This window comes from Metarhizium album (genome assembly GCF_000804445.1).
Source record: "Metarhizium album ARSEF 1941 chromosome Unknown scaffold_5, whole genome shotgun sequence".
NCBI lineage: Eukaryota > Fungi > Ascomycota > Sordariomycetes > Hypocreales > Clavicipitaceae > Metarhizium > Metarhizium album.
Window position 1 is genome coordinate 356,189 of NW_024467579.1, and position 20,491 is coordinate 376,679.

Genomic DNA, 20,491 nt, shown 5'->3' on the forward strand with positions numbered 1-20,491 from the left:
CCTGCCGTAAGAAGAATACCCACATGCACCTAACCAACCGCCAACTTTATATCGGGGTCGCATAGCTGTCATCCATCTCGTCGCCACTACTCGACTCATCAGTTCGGGGACTTTGTGCGCTGCTCACATCAGCGCTGTGTATATTGCTGAATTGGCCCATCAGACTTCCACAACCGGAGAACGACCCCGGATACGAAGGCGGGCCGGATGGCGCTGACATGTCCGCCAGGCTACCGCTCCGACTCATCGACGGCTTTTCCGGTAGCTTTTTCAGCAACCCAGTCGAGATGTCCAGCATGGATATTGCGAACTGCGTCAGGCCTTTACTCCCGCCAGGTTTGGAGCTCACTGACAGAGTCCATCGATACTCCCCTAGGCGGCGGCGGTACCAATCGGCTTCTTCTCGACCTGGAGACGTCGCCCACAACAGGGAGCCAAATGTTCCGATCAGTGCAAAGTTGGTCTTGGATGCAAAAAACCAGAACGAACGCAAGTGGTTCGGAGTCAGTCGATTGACAAAGTCCATGGCCGAGATGAGACGGGCCTTTGCTGCGCTTCGACAGATGTGCTGGACATAGGGATCTACAGCGGCTGTATTCGATGCCAATGACCGAATGATCCTGCGGTGTAGCGTGATTTCCGTAGCGAAATATCCCAGGTGCAGATATCCAATGCTGGATGATCTGTTCGTCGCGGGTGGCGAAGCGGGAGAAAAGCTCGCTAAAGAGTAGGACTCGAGTCGAATGCTCGCGGGCAGACCGCTATACCACTCCTTGAGCTTCAGCTGAACAGGTTTGGCCAGGGACAAAACAAGTGGGATGCCTTGAATGCCCGCATCGGCAATATTCTGTGTCGAGTTCAACGTGTAAAATGTCTCAAGGATCTCTGCCAGGATTTCAGACAGCTGCACAAACCAAGTAAATAAAAGTCTGCCCTTTTCAATATCTTGTCTCTCATCTGAGTCATTCTCATCCCATTCGACGTCTGGAAAGTCGTTGGCAGTCAAAGCTCGCACGCCCCAGTTGGATGGGAAGATATGGGACGGTCGTCCGTGTACCAGGGCGCCCCATTTGTCTTGCATGAATAAGGCCCAGGCCAGCCTTCGCCTCAACCCCTTTTCCCAAGGAGGTATCTTCCAGTTTGAACAATCCAGATGCAACCCGAGCTCCTGACCAATGGCTACAAGTTGAGCTGTTGGCGCCCACTGGTCCCCCTGTGGACGCTGAGATAGAAGCAAGCCAGCCTGGATAGTGGACAATTTAGGTCTGTTCATGGCATCTGCTAGTGCGGTACAGATGAGTCTCTCGAGTTCTCGTACATCAGGACGAGGTAGAGTCGAGAGCTTGTCACTGTGATCCCACCAATTAATGGCTAAAATGTATACCGCTGCTAGGATGGGCGGTGAGAACTCTCGATGGGATCGCTCGTACTTTTCCAAGAAGACGTGTTTCTGAATGATTGGAAAGGCTGGATGGATGATACGGAAGTACAAGTCAATCAAATGACGCCCATGTGGCGATACCACGGCCTCAATGGCATCCACGTCTTCCATGACATGATCATATCCTGGAGTACTGTTGTCCGGCAGCATCAGAAAGGTGTCATTGTCGCTTACCTTTCTCAAGGTGCCTCTGGCCAAGAGACTTTCGTCCTGCGGATCGAAAGTGGAGAGATTGATAAGCGATGGCTCAAAGTCCGTGGTAAGCCCAACGTATTGACTGAATCGATCACTCTGCATGCCAAGAGTCTTCTTGAGTATTGTTGGTCCGCCGACATTTGCCAGGTCTTCCAGAAAGGAGCTACTAACAGCCGTGCTGGATAAGCTGGAATTGCCGAGTTTGCGAGTAGAAATGCTTGGTGAGCTGCAGTCATAGCACGTGTTAGAAACCATCTTTTTCAACGCTTGAACTTCGTCTTGATGAATGAACGTGGCAGCCTACCACAGTGCCTCTTTCTCGGGTCGGAAACAGCAAAGAGGCGGGGAATCAAAGCACGGGGCCGTAACAACAACGGCAGAACTAACCTTCGTTTACCAAAAGTGGCCTCGCGGGCTGGCACTCCGTTCATTTTCCTCTTGCGAGACTGAGGACTCGCCAAGGAGCTTGATAAGAGAGAGCACTCGGAACCGTGGGCTTGACAAGCGGCGGGTCCGTCCTCGTCGTCACTCAGAACGCATTTGGCTCCAGAAAACTGACAGGTTTGACATGGTGTAAGGATCGACCCGGCAGAAGACTCAACAGAGGCCCCAGTTTGAACACTGCTGGGACCAATCTCAAATTTACATGAACCGTCCTGTCGTTGGGGTGCCAGATCCCGCCTCGGAGGCTTCGGAGCAATGGCTATGGGAGCCGTCCGTTGAACTGAGTTGTGGGCCATGCCGGTAGAGGGCGACAGCGTTATAGGTTCGAAGGACTGCAGTATACTTTACAACGTATATATTAAGAACGAGTCCCCCTTGTTCCCGAAAGGACAAGAGAGTGAGAAGCCGTCGTGGGGGGTGCCGATATGCCGTATCAACGAGGGTGCGAGAATCCTGGCCTTGCTGCAGTGCGCACAAGGGTGATGCTTTGACTTGACGCAAACCGAATCCCAGAAAAGAAATAAAGACACTTGACGTCGAAATATTCAGTACCCGGGCCAGGACCGATGGTAACTCGAACCCTGCTACGACTGCGAGACAAAGCAGCAGGCGGAGTTGACACCAAGCAACGGGTCAGATCAATGTCGCTAGCAGCTGCGCCCTTTGCCAAGCCGAAGCCGATTAGTTTGATCAAAGAGTGATGCCTCTCGGAGATTTCGGTGTCAGGGAATCAAGTCACCACGGAGGCCAGGATGAGATAACCGTGGGTTATCGGAGTCATTGAGGCCGACCGCTACGGGTACTCTCCTTCTGGCCCGTAGCAGATTCCGTAACGTGTGTCCGTCCAGATAGAAGAGGTGCGATGCTCAGGACCCGTGAGGAACAGTGAGTGAGTTGCTCTTACAGCGCAGACGTCTTCAGCGTGAATAAGACGCGCATGCAGAAGGGAGGGAAGAAGAGTAAGGGGTGGCTTGTGCCTCGTGCCGTGTCTCTGATATGACCCAAGATACAAGAAAAAAAAAGGACCGAGTGTCTGTGAGACGAGGAACGAGGCGTAGGGGAGTGAGAAAGTGCAAAGGAGGAGTAGAGACAAGAAGAGCGCTTTTGCTGCTTATTATTATTCTTTCTTTTTTTCTTTTCTTAGGTTTTTTTTTTTTTTTTTTTAATCCTGATGTCTGGCTCCTGGATGGCACCGTTCTCGCGCACACGCCCAGTGTGCCAGTGGAGAGGCAGAAAAATCAAAAGAGGCAACAACCTAAACCCACGCTTCGTCGTGCCTGCCCGGTTGGTTACAAAATTACAAATGCAAAAAAAAAAAAAGGTGTGACATGTGCATCTTCCCCAGACTGGGGTGGCCCTCTCTCCTCTGTGCCGAAACGGCTCAAGTGAGCAACACTACACACACAACCTGGACAGCGATGACGGATGAAATGGGACCGTCGGTGGGGACATGGAAACTTATCCCAGCTAGTAGGTGATGGGAAGAATGGCATGGCATTTACAAAGCACTAATCGTGCCCGCCCCACTTTATGTGGTTCGGCTAGCAAAAGCCCTCACCACCAAAGGTGGTGCTCGACAGCAAGGCGGGCCGGACACCAAGGCGGGCCAATTTTCAACCTAATAACGCTATTAACCTCTTCGCCTATAATGTACACCCTTCTCGTCCCAAATTTCTAGTAGATCTAGTACAGAATCCAGACGCCATTTACGTGCCTTTTTAGCTGCTTCAAAAAACGTCCTCTTGGCGTGGTTGTGGCGCCTTTTGTCGGCTGCCTCAACAACCCGACGAGCAGTATCAAGGCGGTCATTCTCGTTTTGCTTGACCATCTCACGCGCGTTATCCACAGAAAGAACGCCACCAGTTTGTAGGGCGTGATATTTATGAGCTCTACGTCGCTGTGATAGTAATTGAGCTGCTTTTGTACGCCCAAGGTCTCTCTTCGTCTGTATAAGCTCAGTAGCTGCAATAAGAGAGCCGCGGATAAAACGACTGATATTGCGTGCAAACTCAGGCTCAAGGGATGTATCGTCTTCTAATACCTCCCCTAGCTTGTTGGCAACCTTATTTATCTGCCTGAGTGTTGTGGGCGTCTCAAAGTCGGAAGAGTTGTTGTGATATAACGGCGGCGGCGATGGTGTTGATGTGTAAATTGCAGCTCGTTGTTCAAGGGCCTCAATTACAGGCTGTGGATTGTAGGGTGAAATTCCAGTTTTTCGAAAGGCTGTGAGAATAGTAGTAGTCTTGAAAGCTTGTTTTCGTACAGCTTGAATGCAAGCAAGGAATTCAATCTTTGTAATATTCAACACGCCGTCTCGAACAATGATATCCAACGCCTTTGCATGATAATGCTTTAGTGGCTGAAATATCACAACATCAAGAGGTTGAAGGATGTGTGTAAGGTGCGAGGGCAACGCAAAGGGAATTATATCGTGCTGTTCGCAGTATTCAACGAATTCAATTGTATGGTGTGATCCGTGGCCATCTAGGATTAAAAGGCGATATCTGCCTATTGGCGTTGCAAATTCCTGAAAATGCTGTATCCAAGCAACTGCAATTTCGTCATTCGTAAAGCCGGTTGGTGAGACTGTTATTTTGGTATTAGCTTCAAGCTCCTTTATCCGATACCAGGACTCCATGTGTTTTTGCCCTGTAAGGATAAGAAAGGCAGGAATAACTTTGCCGCCAGCAGAAATGCATTCTATTGCTGTTGCAGTCTCCCTGTTTTCTGGCATTGAAAATAGATGCGCTCTTCTTCGCTTTGTAACAACTAAATGGTCCTTTCCCATTCCAATACGAAAGCCAGTCTCATCCATATTCCAGATATCTTCAGGAGGGACTCCGTACTGCTGAATAGCCTCTTTAAGCTTGTTGTAATAAGAAAGAGCTCTTGTCACATCTTCTGAAGCTTTTCGACTTGAATCAATCTTTTTTTGAAGACCTTTATGATAGTGATGCCGCTGGATAAAGCGTGTAGTCCATCGCGTTCCAACTTGCCTAGGCGGGGCAGTTGACGATGCCCTCTCTTTTAGGATGTAATTTGCAGCATCTGTAATGAATTCAGGTCGTACAGCGAAGTACCGTGTCGTGTCGTTAGGCTCTCTGCTCCGTAACTGCTCTATTTATCCAGGAAGCGACTCCGTACCAGGTTCCGAGTCCTAAAGCAACCCTTGGCAGAGATGACCGAGCGACCCGGCCTGGGCGTGGTGATCGCCATATATCAACAAGACTCTCTCTCTCGTCTTCAGTTGTGGACGAGGTACGCTCTGGCCAACCGGACCGGGTTAGCTTGATGCTCTGTTTCTCATTAGTGCTTTGGTGGTGTCTTGGCCCTATCAACCAACCATGACACCTCTTGAGCAACTTGGTTCCTTATCGCGGATTACGATTGGCGACAGCCTCCGAACAGTGGCTCTCAGCCTTTTGCAACCACATTTTGTCATGGGGCTATGTACTATTGGTACCGTGTTTTTGTGCGAACCGCGGTCATGGATCTGCCATAGGGAGGACACGGGGTTTGAGCAGTGGTTACTCCGGCTCGGACGAGAACGAGAACCTGATTGCCAACCAAATTTGGCCTGCTCCGGTTGCCACCGAACACTTGGCCTTTTTTGCGTACCTGGGATTCGCAGCGTCAGGCTATTATTATAGTTGCCTGCGGAGAGGGTCAGTCTACGGAGTATGGCCTGTTACCAATACTCCATGCTACTACCACCATAGTACTCCGTGTCATGACACCCTGTCTTTGAAGAAACCCTTCCCACGAAGACACGCGACATTTCACTCCATCACATAACCCCGGGCTCCAACATGCAATGTTGTGATATGTCGGGAACCTGCGCCTTTGATACGCGGACCTAATTCGTCTTACGCACAGGCAGCTCGCTCTCCGGAAAACCCCTCAGCAGCCAGGGCAGCAGGTTGTTGCCAGCAGCAATCTTCAAGCATCGAGCAGCATTGTCCCCCAAGATAGCATCGATACAGCTGCAGCTGCAGCTGCAGTTGCCATGTTCCGTTGCTGAGTGCGGTGTGCCCACCGCCAATGCCATTGCCGCATCATGCTCGCCAGGTTTCAGGGTCGTCGTCTGCCTCACAAGTCGAGACCCCAGAATTGCTTAATCGGAGAACCAGGGTCTTGTTTCTCACATCTCACTGGACCATTCGTTATCAGCAGAAAGAAATACATAATGAATGGCCAACGGAGCCGTTGGCCCGCTGATAGTGTGCAGACCACAAAGAGCATTTCCCATATCGCTGCGAAGCCACCTTCCCCCACTCTAACGCTCTACCGTCTCGTCTTGGTGGCTTCCGGCCCTCCATTTCTCGACGAGGCGCTCCGTTAGACTACATATGTAGGGGAAAAGGGCGTTGTGAGTGGCCGACGCGGTGTGTTCAGCCACTCCGCAAACATTGCGAGCGGCAGCAGTCGCTCTAGGCCACCTCCTATTACCAAATCGAAAACCACCTTTGAACGTCTCCGGCGTAGAGCCCCGGTACATCTAACGTAATGGCTCTCTCGGCGCGGGCCACCATCGAGTCATTGTTCGGTCCTTCTGCATTCATCGTTGTACCCGTTGGGCAACTAATATGTGGCCAGAGACTTTTTTTTATCCGCTGACGGGTATTTCTTGTCTTGAGCGGCTGCTGCGACGCTGGGACATATGCTTCCTTGATCAACAGAGAAAGTTAAAGGAAGCTCTGCTGCAGTAAACAAGAGCCGACTTGTGGGAACAGTATGTAAGTGAGTTTCGGCTTGAGAAACTGACGCACAAGACATACTCACACCGGGCTTACTGCTCACGTTATAACCTTGGATGAATAAGAATCAGACTTTGCCTGAAGTCCACTGAACGGAAGGCTTCACGCCTCTTTTATCGTCGGCGCTGCACAAGATGGACGCTACCACACCACACCACGGCTCATCTTGATTGCCAGCCCGGCAGTATTGGTGGCATCTCGCGCCAAGTGGCCCCCTCCGGGCCCCCTTCCTTTACTTTTTCTGTCATCCTGTTGGCGCCATGGGGAAGAATTAGGTTGACGTGCTTCTGCAGTGCGCGCTGCCATGCGACGAGAGTTTTGACCTGGTCGTACAGCAGGAGACTAGCCCTGGGACAGAGCGCGTCCTTGGGCCGTTCGTGTCGGCTCGTTTATTAAACGACGTCGTCCGGAGAACGGAAGACGGAGGCCAGCAGCCAGGTTTCAGGGCTGCTCGGCGGTACTTTTTACGATGTGTTCCCCACAATGAGCCGAAACCCACGGCGCCGCAGGCTAAGGGGCATGGGCATCGTGGCCCTCTTGGACCCGGGCTTTGGAGAGAAGGCGGTGTTTCGGAGGTTCGGAGAGCGGTGTGCCCGTGTCAGTGCACCACATGGAACGGTGTTGCATCGCCGTTCAACAACCACCGCTCCTGTGCCGCGTGAGAAATGCACATGGTAGCATGTAGATAAATTAGCGACACACGCCGGCATGTGCGTTGCTCTCGGCGAGGGCGTGTCAGATGATGGGCCCTTGGGCTTCTCTTCAATTTTTTCATCCGGTGGGATATCGATGATGCCACGGGACAGAGGCACCAAGAGGGTCAGGGTCGACCGACGCTGGGCCATGCCGAGCAGAGCAAGCCGAATGGAACATTCGCATACGACACCTCTTCCGCCGAGTCACGATTTGTGAGGACGATAGCACCTCGTCTGCAGTTCTTGGCGGAATCTTGTGTTTTAGGCTTTCGAGTGTGTCTACCTAACTGTCTCGACTCGGAGCCACCATTACTACACGTGATTGACAACCCAAGTGCGCACCACAGGCTGAGGCGAGTGAGGACCGACAGTAATGCTGCCATAGACCACGATGCTACTATACTGGGTTGCATCCGAAACGCGTCACAGCGATCTGGCCCCCACAGAGGACGGGAGAGGCATGGCTTGTGCTGTCCTAGGGAGGCTGTTGACGGGAAGAGCCTTGGCTTGTTAGCGTCCACGGGTTTGGCTCTTGAGAGACGGTTCAGGAAGCTCCCTCGAGCCTTTGACGAGCAGCATGTCGTCGCACGGCCTAAGCATTGAGCAAGACTGACAAGCTCGCCTCAGCCGACGGCAACCGAGGACGAGTTGCAACTGATTGCCTCGCCATCCAGCCCGCATCTCCGCAGGTCCAAAGATTGCGCCTGTGCTGGCCATCATGGCTCCAGTGAAGGCGGCGTCCAGACCATGGTGTGCTCTAGATATCGTTCCGTCCGCTCCGTCGACCCGCGAGGTGGCAGCATCATCTGCAGCTGCTGTCTCGTCTCGAAACCTAATCTCTTGTAGAGTGGCACAGCAGAAATGACGCCTTCCAAGACGATGGCCTTGCCGGCGTCCTCTGCCATTGCCTCCAGCTCTCTCAGCAAAGCCGATGCAGCACCGCGGCCGCCCCATTTGGGATCGGTGCATAGAAAAGTCACGTCTGTTGTAGGGGTTTCCAGAGTCTCTGTTAGCCGTTGGTGTAACAGTGTTTCTTGCAAGAACAGCCTGGCTGTGTGCCATCGCGGATTCATGCCCCACCCCCTTTTTTAATTTTTTATTCTTTTTTTTTTTCAACAATCCATGACACACTCTCGTAAGATTGTTGTCCATTTTTGCAGCATGTGACCCAATCGCTGGACCGAGCAATGCGACCACGACGTCGTGCCATGCGGGTACCCGGGGGAGGGAATAAATGGGAAAAGTCAAAAAAATTCAAAATGACACCAAACGAAACCTGCCTGACCTGTCCACGTCCAGTCGGCAAGAAAGAAGGCAAGAAAGCAGTCGGATCGGACAAGGACGCGGCGAGGGAATGTAAGTCGTGACGCAACCACACGTAGTTACATGTGCCCTTCCTTCACCACAGAGCCAGAAGCAGAACCGGCAAAGCAGCAACCTCACGCACGCACAAGGCGACTTACGAAAATACGGCCTCTGGCCAAGAACCCTCCTCCTTATATCTCCGGCAATGCTCGCATACTCGTTGAGGATCGACCGTCCACAGCACTCGGGCCACTCTTGCTCCTCCACAGCCGCCGCCGGCGGCGCCACGGAAACCTCGCCGGCCTGTCCATACTCCAGCCACTTGATCAAGCTTGCAATGTCGCCGGTCGTCGGATCCCGCGCGATCAAGACCCCCTTGCTAGGATGCTGGATGTGCTCCCGCGTGTTCTCCGCGAGCCACCCGCGGAAATACTCCCACGCCTGAGGATTCGGGAACTGCGCGTTGGTCAGGACGTCGCGCTCCATGGCGCGGAGGTGCACGTCTGCCGTGGCGGCCGCGTCGTCGGCGAGCGGGATCACAATGTCGAACGCTGACGGCCTGGACACGTCGTGCCCGCCTCCGGCTCGTGGACCTGTCGCCATGTCGAGGGTTGCGGTACGCAGCACCGAGTACGGACTAGGTAGGGACGTAAGAGTCGGGACTTGTCGAGGTGACTGAATGGCATCGGCGTGTGCGGAAGCGTGTGCGGTCATCCCAAAGTCATGTCATGTCATGTCATGTGATTGATGGATTGACAATGACGACTGCGGAAGTTGCAACGTCGCAGCCGCCACAGCCGCGCACGCCGACTCCACCAGCGGACGAGACATCATGTCTGCCTCTTTTTGCTTTTTCTTCTTCACCAGTTTCCCCCCTTTTTATTTATCGCCATACCATGTCTCACCTCGTGTCCTGTGTCATGTCGGGGCACCTGGACTGCGCGTGTCGTTGTTGACATGTCATTTGGCTCCAAGCCTAGCGTCAGCTCAATGTCTGGGCCGAATACTCCGTACCGAGTTGTCCGTCGACTCGCCAGCCAAGGCCCGGCAGGGGACCCCTTTTCACGCCATCGCTCGACACTGGACAGCACATGAGTGCCTCCCGTTTGAGTCTCCCGCAAGATACGAGTTGGGCTCCGTAGGACACAGTCACACAACCAACTACGGAGTAACAGGGGAACATCGGCGAGGGAGCCGCCGCGCACATGCTGGTCACACGACGGCTGTTGATGCAGAGGTTTTGTTGAGAATCAAGTGCCACCGTCACAGCTTCAACCTGTTTGGGCGCCGGACTCAATATTGCCAGACATTTCTTTTTGTCTGTATCCAAATTTGACCGACCTATCCTGCTCGCATGCTGACGAAAAGATTCCACGCCCAAGCCCCTCGAGTGAGGAAACTCGCAAAGATGTACACAGAGTGAAGTGGAAAAGAAGTAGTAGTACCAAAAATAAAAGGAACAAAAGAAAAAAAAAAGGGGCTTGTCATGTCTCTATTTTGGTCCACCCTCTGACAACGGCTGGATCTTGGCAACATACGATTTTGAATCAACGATTTCAGGAAACTCGTCACGCGACGCGGCAAGCCTCATGGAGACTGTCTCAATGGTGATTTTGAGGCTGTCCACCCCGTCCACATCAATTGTAGTCCCGTCGGGCTTGCTGATCTGGATCTCGACGGTATTCCACGACGACTCATTCGGGACTTTGTCGATGGACACACTGCTGTGAAGGATACCCTTGGCCGGCGCGCTCATGACAGGGACGGTGGTGACCTTCTTCCCAGCAATGAACAACGTGACAGCGGATGGACGCTGGACTTGGTTTCTGTCAAGCTCGATGTGAGCAAAGTGTCGAGTCTGGGCCTCGGCGCCACTTCTCTTGGCAAAGGCCGAAGCAGGCGCGTAGAGGGAGTTGATGGTCTGGATGGCGCTTTGCCGGAGCTGCTGAGCAGACATGCGCCAGTACTCGAGCCCCTCGTAGGTGTACCCCATTCCCCGGATGCTCGAGACCGAGTTGGGCGTGAAGTATCTGAGGCTGCGGTCGAAGAACGGCGGGAGAGGGGAGTTGGGGTGGATGACGGTGCCTGCGGGGGTCGAGAAACGCGATTGACCCTGGTAAGAGCCGCTGAAACTGGCCTGGGACGGGACGATGAATTGCCAGTACGCCCAGAGGCGGTCGACGTGAGTATGGTGAAGCATGCTGATGATGCCATTTGTCAGTGACGATGAGACGGGGGAGCGAGCGAGCTTCCCATTGTGGGCGGGCTTACTTACAACAGGGGGTCGAAACCGCTCACACCAGCGTCCAAAAACTGGCCCTGGCAGCCGGCCGAGTAGTGGACGTCGTTGTGCAACTCTTCGAGGTGATGGACTCTGCCGCTGACGGCAAACTCGTTGAAGGTGGTAGCGGTGGCGAAGATGTCATACTTGGTCCCGTTTTGTCAGCGCGATGCCGACCAAGAACGGGGAAGGAAGGCTGGTTTTTATTTATATCTTTATTCCCCACCAGCCCACCTGTTCAAACTCACAGTCGCCTGCCTGAGTCCATACGACTGCAGTTCTTGGTTTGCCGAGTCAGGGTTCCGTGCGGGAGCAGCACACCTCGACGTCCGCGGTGCTTGAATAAACGGCCCGTACCGACCGTCTCGGGCTTCCGACGGGTAGTCATACCATGATAATGGATTCCTGACCTCACTACGCGTCAGGTTCTGGCCGTTTGGGACCTTGATGAATACAGTCTGCGGCACGGTGCAGGCCGGGACGTTGGAATCGGCAGACCAGTCCCAGAACGGTGAGCGAAGGCTATTCGCCGCTGCCAAATACTGGTCATGGAACGCCGCGGGATACTGGGAAGCAATAGCGATGGCGAGCTCGACGAGGCGCTGCTCGAAAAGAAGGACATAGGGCCGATGCCAGGGCAGAAAGAGGGGTTCCTTGTCGCCCGTTAGTACAAGATGAATCCGACACGGAGGAGGAAAAGGGGGGGGGGGGGGTCCCCAGCCGTTATTGTTGCGCGCTCCTCCATGGTTCCATTCGATGAACGGTGCGCCATGAATGCCTACACGCACGCGTTCAACGTTAGATTTGACGATGCGTCATGAAGAATAAGAAGAAGGGGAAGAAGGAGACTTGTGACGGACCCGAAATCTGGAAGTAGCCGAGGGGGTCGGCGGAATCTTTTGACTGAAGTTGACTGAGTGCCTGGATATAAAGGTCCCTGTGTGGCATGTTAGCCGGTTTCGTCCGTTTCTGACTTCCCTCTCTTGCCAGCATGACTTGGGATATCGCGACGGGGTGCTCTTATTACCATTGAGGACCTCCTTCAGAGTACAAGTCATTGATGTTTCTCCTTGAAGGAACATTGTTCCTGGTGGCACCAGGAGCGCCGGTGATGCGAAACTGAGCAGACGCCAACAGAGGAGCGAGGCCAATGGCCAAAAGGGCAGTGACGGAAGGGGACAGCATTCTGGGCTAATATCGTGAGGAGCTTGGAGTTTGGGCTGGGTTGTGTATGTCCAGTCACGACTGGACTGAATTAGAGATTAGTTTTCTAGGTGGTGCCGGGGACGAAGGGCATGCTTCAAAGATATACTTTTGTACCATTGCCACCCATTTTGCGGCCTCGTTTAAAGTGAAGGGTCTAAAAATTCGCACCAGACAGAGAGAGAGAGAAGAGAGAGAAGAGACTGGGGGGGGGAGGCGAGAGATAGGGAGAGACACACACAGAGACAGAGACACACAGTGAGAGAGAGACGGACGCAGGCACAGATACGGATACAGAGAAAGGCTTAGGAGGCTCAGAGAGCATACGTGACCCTAGGGATGCGGCCACGCCGCCACGGGATGCCGTGGCGATCGCTGATGCAACTCGTTCCCGTGTGCAAGGAATTCCCAGCAACCGCGTCTGTGGTTGCATGCGAGCGTGCGGTGCGGCCGTCCAAGCTGCGTGTATACATGAAACCAATTTGTTTACTCAACTCCGACGAAGACCCCGGCCCGCTGTGCCCGTATTCATGGAACATGGAACGGGGCCAGCAGCCAACACAGCAGTTCGCTCGCCGGCCAGGGGATGCCGGGCGGCGGGCGCGTGGCGACGGGTGACCGACTTACACGATGGGTCGACGGTTATCCCATCTGCGGACGGGCTGGGCCGGACACGAAGCTGTTGGGACTTTTTTTCTTCTTTTCTGGATACCATTCCAAAACAATCAACAAGCAACACGGCCATGCCATGACATTCGTCGCCGGAGCTAGCCGTTGGTCGTCTGACAATGACAAATTGGCCCCCAATGGCCTGGGCTCAGGCACGTCTTGCTATCCACGACGGCGTCTTGTTAGACATCAAAAAGCAAGGCGGCCCGGCGGCTAGTAGCTGGATGGCTCTCGACTGGCCTCACGAAGCGGCGACGTTTTGGCCATGGCGTCGCCGCTAGCTGGAGCGAAAGGCTCGCTGGTGCCGGGGACGGGACCTGTGGCCTCTCGCGCTCGCGCTCGCTCTTATGCGCGAATGGGTGAGTGCCCGACCATTTGGCCCAACCATTTGACCCATTCGCAGTTCTCGTCTCCTCCGTCATGGTTTGCCAAGTCGGCGGGCGGGTTTCGCTCGGCCTTGGAACAATGTGAGGTCTGCTGTCCATGTCCAACGTCTGCCCGTCAGTCCGCCTGCTGGGCTCGGCTGAAACGCCAGGGGAACCACGCCTTGCTTTTCCCTTTTCCCCCTTCAGCCCTGCGAAGAGTGGTGCCAAAGAGACAGACGGTAGGTAGAACTGTATTGGTTGGCTCGACCGATCAGCCGGTGCCAGGGTTACATGAGGGTGAGTGGGAGCAGGGGAAATACGAACTGCGAACTGCCAACCATGGGCCATACATGGCATAGACACATGGACCCTGACGACACGACAGGGCTTCTCCGAGAAATCGCCAGGCCGTGGTAGAGTCCACGATCCACCGACGGATACCGGCGTCGCCCTCCCCTCGCTCGGTGTTGGTCGAGTTAGTTGGTCAAGACAAAAAAGCTTCTTTTCGTCCCCGATCAGGCAACGCGGCCATTTTCAATCGCCATTGGAAAACTCAAAACGGCGGTAAGGCCTTGGGCACAGCGTTGACTCCCGCGGTGCCCCCAGATGATGTAACGTATCCAGCTCGCTCGCCCGTGGACAGCAAGCGAGTGCCTTTCATTGTAATGCGTTGTAACTTATTGTATTGCACTGTATTCGCCGACACGGCCCGCGGGGGGCCTGGCTGCATCCCAAACTACTGCCATGCTGCCTTGTCATTGGCAACCAAGGCCGTGGGGACGTCCTCCGTATGCATGGATGTACCCGGCTATAGCACACATCATCATGACCCTTCTCTGCGTTTGCGTGACGCTGACGCTGCCGTTGCCGCTGCCGCTGCCGCTCGACAGACTCACCGCAACAAGCATAGCAGCCCTCGTCATCGCCGCCGTTCCTACATGATGCGATATGCAAGCAATGCACCCAGCCAAGGCCGACACGCTAAATAGTGTTAGCGGCAGCTTCGACATCGGCGAACCTTAGCAGACTGGCTGGCCATGCTTTAAGCTATTTTCGGCTTTTGCAAAATAAAACCCCGTATTCGGTCGAGAGCAACGACGAATCGGGCAGCTTGCAGATGGAGAGAAGAGCAGACCGGGGGGTTGGTTTTCAATGACTTCCCTGGCGCTCGATGCGTTTGGACATTCGCAGCAGCAGCAATAGTACCAGTTTATCCTGGTTTCCGTCCGTGTCCAATAGATTCGGTACCAAGAAATGTTGCTGGCCACAAGAGGAAATCTTTAATGCGGTCAGCGTGATGTTCAGTCGAGATGCAGTTTGCGCTTCGCCTGCATGCGTAAAAGCTGTCGTGGGAAAACCATGGGCTGCGTGGTCAAGAGTCAAGACTCGAGGGATTCATTCAGCCTCGAAAGCTGGACGTGTGTTTTCACTTTTCACAAAACGGTCGTGGAACCTGAATCCTTGTATTTTCCCTTCTTGGTCGTTTCCTCGCCGTTTCTTCTTTTCAGCTTGACCTCGTGTAGTTGAAATCGCAATTTCGGGATGAAAAGTGCGGCTTTGCGTTTCCGATGGGACGATGCCGATGCATTGCTATGTGATGACTCGTGAGCCTCGGCACATCGTGGCAACGAGAGCCGTCTTTGATACTCGGCTGAGCTGAAATTCTGCTCAAGTTCAAAAGTACCTCGACCTCGGGCTGGGGGGGGGGAATAAAGACTGCATCGACCTGCCCCTGGGCCCTGACTCCTGAGTCGTCTGGCCCGACATATCGGCCTAGATAGACAGCTGGAATCTGATCCGTGCCGTTTTGGTCATGGACTCATGGTCAACATTGCCCGTTGTAGTTGCAGACGCAGCCTTGGGCTTTCCGCTGTGCGCATGGCGTTTCGTGTGGTTTCCGCAATGACGAGAGTGGTGAGCAGTGCGATGTGCGTGTGCCCTTTGGCTTATACGCGATGAGGCTATATGCCAGCTGCATGCCAGCTATATGCCAGGGCCTGGGGGGGGAGGGAGTTGGGGGGAGCAACGACGTGTGCAGACTTGAAATCTCGTCGATTGACTTCCTCGTGAGCCCAGGATTGTTTGTCAGCACAACACTGAGCTGTCCTCATGTTACCGGGCAGTTCCTTCCTCGGTTTCCAAAGTCAACCTGGCCGCGGGCAGATGAGAAAGCAGGCATGCCAACCAAGTGCTTACTTCTAAGTACGGAGCATGACGTGCCATATCTCAGCTTCCTCAAAGAGGACGCGAGGTTGAGATCCGGCTTACATCGAGGGCGGACTCTTTTTTTTTTCAACATGTGTCGTACGGAGTACCCTGTTGTTGAAATCAAAGGCCAGCCGGCCAGTGAGAGTCGACGTCGCCCCAATATCCTGATGCCCATTGTCCGTTTAGAGACCCGTACAGTTTGGTCAAGTTTCAGCCCTCGAGTGACATGTTGCTGGCATGCGAGCCCTGAGCTGTGCGACAATAAGCCATGAGCCGCCCGTCTCAACCAATAGTCAATCGCCCGGCATTGGCATTTGGCAATGCACAACAGAGGGGCCAGAGACAGACAACCCGCGCAGTACGTTGCCTGTTGCCTGCTGCCTGTCACACGTCCATGTTATTCCGCAATTCTAAATAGACACAAACCGCGGTGCTCAGTATATGCTACCGGAAGAAAACATGCTCTCCTATGCCCTTTTTGCTTTGCAGAACCCCTAAAATGCACATGTTATACAATAACCAATTCATCGTCATCGTCATCGTCGTCGAGAGAAACCTGCCTCTCCGAGATATCCATGCCCAGGCTCTCTCTTCCCGCCTCGCGGATGCCCTTGTCTGTAATGAAACGCGTCTTTTTACGCACCCGCGCAGCCTCCGCCCCCCTGTGAAGTTTCTCGCCTTCCTTCATCTTTGACAGCTTGTCTCGGAGGTGGGAACCCCAGCCGAATCCAGCGGCCGACGACGACGCCAAGTTTGAGCTGCCCGTGACAGAGCTCGCTTGCGAGCTATCCGGTCGTTTACGCTTGACCGGGCTGAGATGAACCGTCCGGTCTTTGCCGGTCAGGCCGAGGGACAGGGCATCACGCTTCGCAGGCTGCTCCTCCTCGTCAGTCATCACAGGTCCCTTGGCCCGCTTTGATACCGCAGCCCCCGGGCCAGCGGCGCCCTTGAGCCCTGCCCGCTCCATGTATTCTCGTCCTGCCCCGTGGCCGACGTTGCCCAGCTTCTTCATCATGTCACGCTCCTTTTCCTTTGCTTCCATGTTTCTTTTGACCGCCTCGGCCTTCTCTTTCCGGTCGGCTGCACCGCGGTCCTTGCCATCAATCAGATCGGCTGCACTGAGAGATCGTGCCGCAAACCACTGCGTCCTCGTCTCCCAGTCGTAGTTGCTCGAGCCATTTTTCTTCTGTCCGGAGCCAAACTTGCTTCGTTTCTCCCACCCTCCGAAGCCACTGGCGTTGACTTCTACTCGCGATGATCGTTGCTTTCGAATGGCTTCGTTGGAGTGGAATTCACAATAATGCGTCTTCTTCTTATTGACCCACGTGCCGCAGAGCTCGCCGTCCCTCTTCACGGATTGACAGAAGCCCAAGTCACGAGCAGAGCCAATTTCTAATATTGTGTCTTCGTCCGAATTGATGACGAGACTGAAACGGCCAGTATCTTGCCGCCCGGGCGGCGGGGGCATAATGTTGGGGTTCAGGATGGCAACGACAGTGCCTTGGGTTAGTTTCCAGAACCGCATAAAGCCAGAATTGAACAGGAAGAGATCTAGCTCAAGTTCCAAGTCAGTCAATGTCATGACGAGGTATTTGCCTCGATCTTCCTGCTTCTGATTCGCAGTTGGCTTGTGTGCTCGGGGCTCCGATTTGCGGGCCACCACAGCAAAGACTACAATGTCTTGTTCCACATCCGGCAAAGCGTAGTTGGGTGATTTGACATCTCTTAAAAGGTCCTTGATGTTGAGGACCTTCTTGCTAGTGACATGTCGAGTGACGACAGTGTGTGGCAGTATTCGTCTTGAGAGATGCAGGCAGGAATACGGCTCAAAGGAGCTTTCGTCCTTGGCGGACGGCTCAGCAGTAGCGCTGGCGCTGGCGCTGGCGCCCGCAGTTGCAGATGACAAGTTCGAATTGTGAGAATCTGGCTGTGAATGATGAAGACTTGGCGCAGTCTTGCTTCGAGGCAACTTTGAGGCGGCTGCAGTGTGCTGTGACAAGATCTCCTGGCGAGTAAATGTCGGCGGGGGCAATGGTTCGTCTGGAATACTGACTGCGCTCTTCCTGAATCCGTCCATCTCTTCCTGTCCAATACTGAAAGCACTTGTACGCACTCTTTGTATCTTTTCGATCCTTTCCGCTCTAGCAACCTCCTCTGTCCGCGCTTGGGCCAGTCTCTCATTGAAGCTTAATGGTCTTGCGGCTTCTGCTGATGGAACAGAAGGATGGACTGATCTAGATCGACTCAGATACACTCCAACCTGAGATGATGTCCCGGGCCTGTGCCCTTTTTGGCTCGGGGCCCGCTTCAGAGACACATCTTTGGCTTTCAACCCCTTGTCAATGCCCAGCAACACCCTACTCGGAGACGTTTGTTGTTGCAGAAACTGGAGTTTTCGAACAGGTGATGCAGGCACTGTTACCTGATTTTGAAGGGCTGGTCGCACGTTCTCATCCGCGCCTGGTGTTCGTGCTCGGGCACGGCGATCGGGGCTGGAGAAAACAGCGTCCGACGGAATATTCGCCTCCCCATCTCTATGCGAGGCGACCTTTTCCCTTGCCCTTGCACTTTGCAGTTTTTTCAGTTTCAACTTTGCCTGTATCTCCTGAAGCTTCAGCTGTAACGTCTCCTCGTCTTCGTCCCCATCCCCATCCTCGTCCTCGTCCTCGTCCTCGTCCTTTGCTGGCAATTGAATGCCCAGACCAGCGCCTGGCGATGAAGTAATAGCCGCCAATGCTCGAGCACTTTTCATAGGTGACGGTGACGGCGAGGTTCGGTTCATCATCTCGCGATATCGTTGACGTCCACCAGGCGTACTTAACAGGGCTTCATGAGGAGATCGAGGTGGCCATTGCCGCTCAGAATCTGCACCACGGATGCGTCAGTCGAGAAGCCGCAGAGCAGTCTCATTTGGGATTGAAATGCTCACCAGGGGCCATGGCGCGGCCTTGAAGTAGCAACCTTTTGGCAGCGAAAGAAATGGGGTATTTCCGAGTAGATGGCAAGAACGAAACGAAAAGGCCTGGGGCAAAAAAGGCGCATAACCAGACGCCCGGCTATGGCCGCTGAGCAGCCCAAGCCATAGAGCTGGAGCGCTACTCCAGGCTTTTTGCTCGACGTACAAATGCAATGGCTGCGCCTGTCTATCAAAGCGAACGCAACTCTTTATCTGCCTGCCAAAAAGATGGACGTCAGGAATTGACGCGCCGTCGCCAAGGCCCATTGGACTCGGTGCTGGTTGGGGCCCGTAACGTGACACGCTTTACGCGTCCGCACACATGCAATCTGCAATCGATACCCTGGTAAGTTACGGCGTGCTCCGTACCCGAGTACTCCGTTCCATACAGAGCGCAGCTTACATTGAGGAGTACTCAATACCAGACGCGTCCCTGGCCACGGCACCAGATTATAATCATCATCAGCCAGCGACAATTAAAACGTCGTCAACGACACATGATTGCCCCGGATTGATTTTTGTAAATTCATTTCATCCATCGCTACCTTCTTTGGCCTGAATTCTGGACATATGTCCTCCCATTGCGCCAATTGATCACAGTCAGTTGATCACACGAGACCCGAGCCATGCCTCGAACGAGGTCTACCAAGCCAGCCGCGAGCGAGTCAACGGACACGCCAGCATCTAGTCTCGCCTCAAAACACCAACTCACTCCTCGTCAAGGCCCATCACCAGGCGTCTTCATCCTACCAAAGGCCGCAACTCCACAAGCACGCATAGTCACTCTGCCACATCCGCGAAATGGCAAACCGTCGCGATACCTCGTCTGCCCCGAGACTGGTCTCTTCGAATTCACAAAGATTTCAGCCCCCAACTCAGCGCCTCGAAGCTGGTTAATCGAGACCAGACCCAATTTAGGCGATGATGATACAGACAAGAAGGAATCAGACCCGCTTGTGGACATAGTATCCTCCTCCGACATGTTTGTCGCAACTGCGATCGATGCGCTCTTCTTGGTGCTGCCGTCGTTGGTCGATGCCACGGTCCCAAAGGGCTCAGATGAAAAGACGAGTCTCTTCTTGTCAAGTGACGACTACTTTGACAAACTCCCCGAGGAAAGCTCGCACCTGGCTGAAATTCTACAATGGGAGGCGACCAGAGCGCTTATCGAGTCGAGAATGGAGGTCATTTGTGACACCGTAGAGGCCGGTGACGAGAAGATGTTCCGACTCAGTGAGAAGAAACTCCTTGCTACCCTCCTCGCAAAGGCCGAGCGCATAAGTGACGGAGGTCTGCCGCCTACCTTGGAAGAGAAGTTCGTCAAGAGGGCATTGGAGGCGCCAATTCTGCTACATCGCAGCAGCTTGGCAGCCAAGCTTGGCGAAAGTCAAGCTGCCGTCGAAACTGCAGTAGAATCCGACGCCTCTACTCCCGTCACCGACTCCGCTCAGTCTCAATCGACAACTGTCACCGCGGACTCAAACTCATCATTCGTATCGCAACCTTGCACTGCGGCAACATCATTTGCCGAAGATTCCAAGGTCGAAGACGCCGCCTTGACCGCCATCCAAGCATCTGCGGAAGTCACTGCGCTCCAGAGGCTGCATGTCGCCTTTGACTTCATTTGCTCCCGATATATTCCCGCCGCTACTGTAGAACAATTGAAAAGATACCTCTCGCAAGCAGACATGTGCTCGGTCGACTTTTCGCCGCTGGACAAGTACCTAGCTGCATTGGCCGAGCTGCGTGCCGAGGCCATTGCCGCGAATTCGACCGCCGACTACTCGAGGAAGCGGATGCGAGATGGAGAAGAAGACGACCTTGTTCAGGAGAAAAAGCGAAAACTAGAGGAGGAGAAGAAGAAGCGCAGGGCTAACGAGAGCCGCGGTGTAAGGGAGCTCAAGAAGGTCAATACGAGTGGGATGATGAAGCTCAGTCACTTTTTTAGAGCGAAATAAAGGAATTCATTCAA

General features: G+C 53.9%; 5 protein-coding genes across 5 annotated transcripts; 1 reads left to right on the top strand and 4 right to left on the bottom strand.

The window, feature by feature from the left end:
* Positions 1-46: 46 nt before the first annotated feature.
* MAM_02811 (transcription factor TamA) lies at positions 47-2,376 on the bottom strand (the record flags this gene model as incomplete). The annotated part of the gene is made up of 2 exons (XM_040821610.1): positions 47-1,862; positions 2,024-2,376. 2 exons carry the CDS (start codon positions 2,374-2,376, stop codon positions 47-49), a joined length of 2,169 nt encoding a protein of 722 aa, XP_040680179.1.
* Positions 2,377-8,248: 5,872 nt separating this feature from the next.
* Positions 8,249-9,440, bottom strand: MAM_02812 (GNAT family acetyltransferase; the record flags this gene model as incomplete). Its single annotated transcript, XM_040821611.1, has 2 exons — positions 8,249-8,538; positions 8,996-9,440. 2 exons carry the CDS (start codon positions 9,438-9,440, stop codon positions 8,249-8,251), a joined length of 735 nt encoding a protein of 244 aa, XP_040680180.1.
* An 889-nt stretch (positions 9,441-10,329) lies between these two features.
* On the bottom strand, positions 10,330-12,303 carry MAM_02813 (tyrosinase 2; the record flags this gene model as incomplete). The annotated part of the gene is made up of 5 exons (XM_040821612.1): positions 10,330-11,038; positions 11,113-11,264; positions 11,367-11,896; positions 11,979-12,055; positions 12,146-12,303. 5 exons carry the CDS (start codon positions 12,301-12,303, stop codon positions 10,330-10,332), a joined length of 1,626 nt encoding a protein of 541 aa, XP_040680181.1.
* A 3,768-nt stretch (positions 12,304-16,071) lies between these two features.
* On the bottom strand, positions 16,072-18,502 carry MAM_02814 (cell division cycle protein; the record flags this gene model as incomplete). The annotated part of the gene is made up of 2 exons (XM_040821613.1): positions 16,072-18,428; positions 18,493-18,502. 2 exons carry the CDS (start codon positions 18,500-18,502, stop codon positions 16,072-16,074), a joined length of 2,367 nt encoding a protein of 788 aa, XP_040680182.1.
* Positions 18,503-19,145: 643 nt separating this feature from the next.
* Positions 19,146-20,477, top strand: MAM_02815 (Ribonuclease H2, subunit B; the record flags this gene model as incomplete). The annotated part of the gene is made up of 1 exon (XM_040821614.1): positions 19,146-20,477. The coding sequence occupies one exon, from the start codon at positions 19,146-19,148 to the stop codon at positions 20,475-20,477; it is 1,332 nt and encodes a 443-aa protein (XP_040680183.1).
* Between the last annotated feature and the right edge of the window lie 14 nt (positions 20,478-20,491).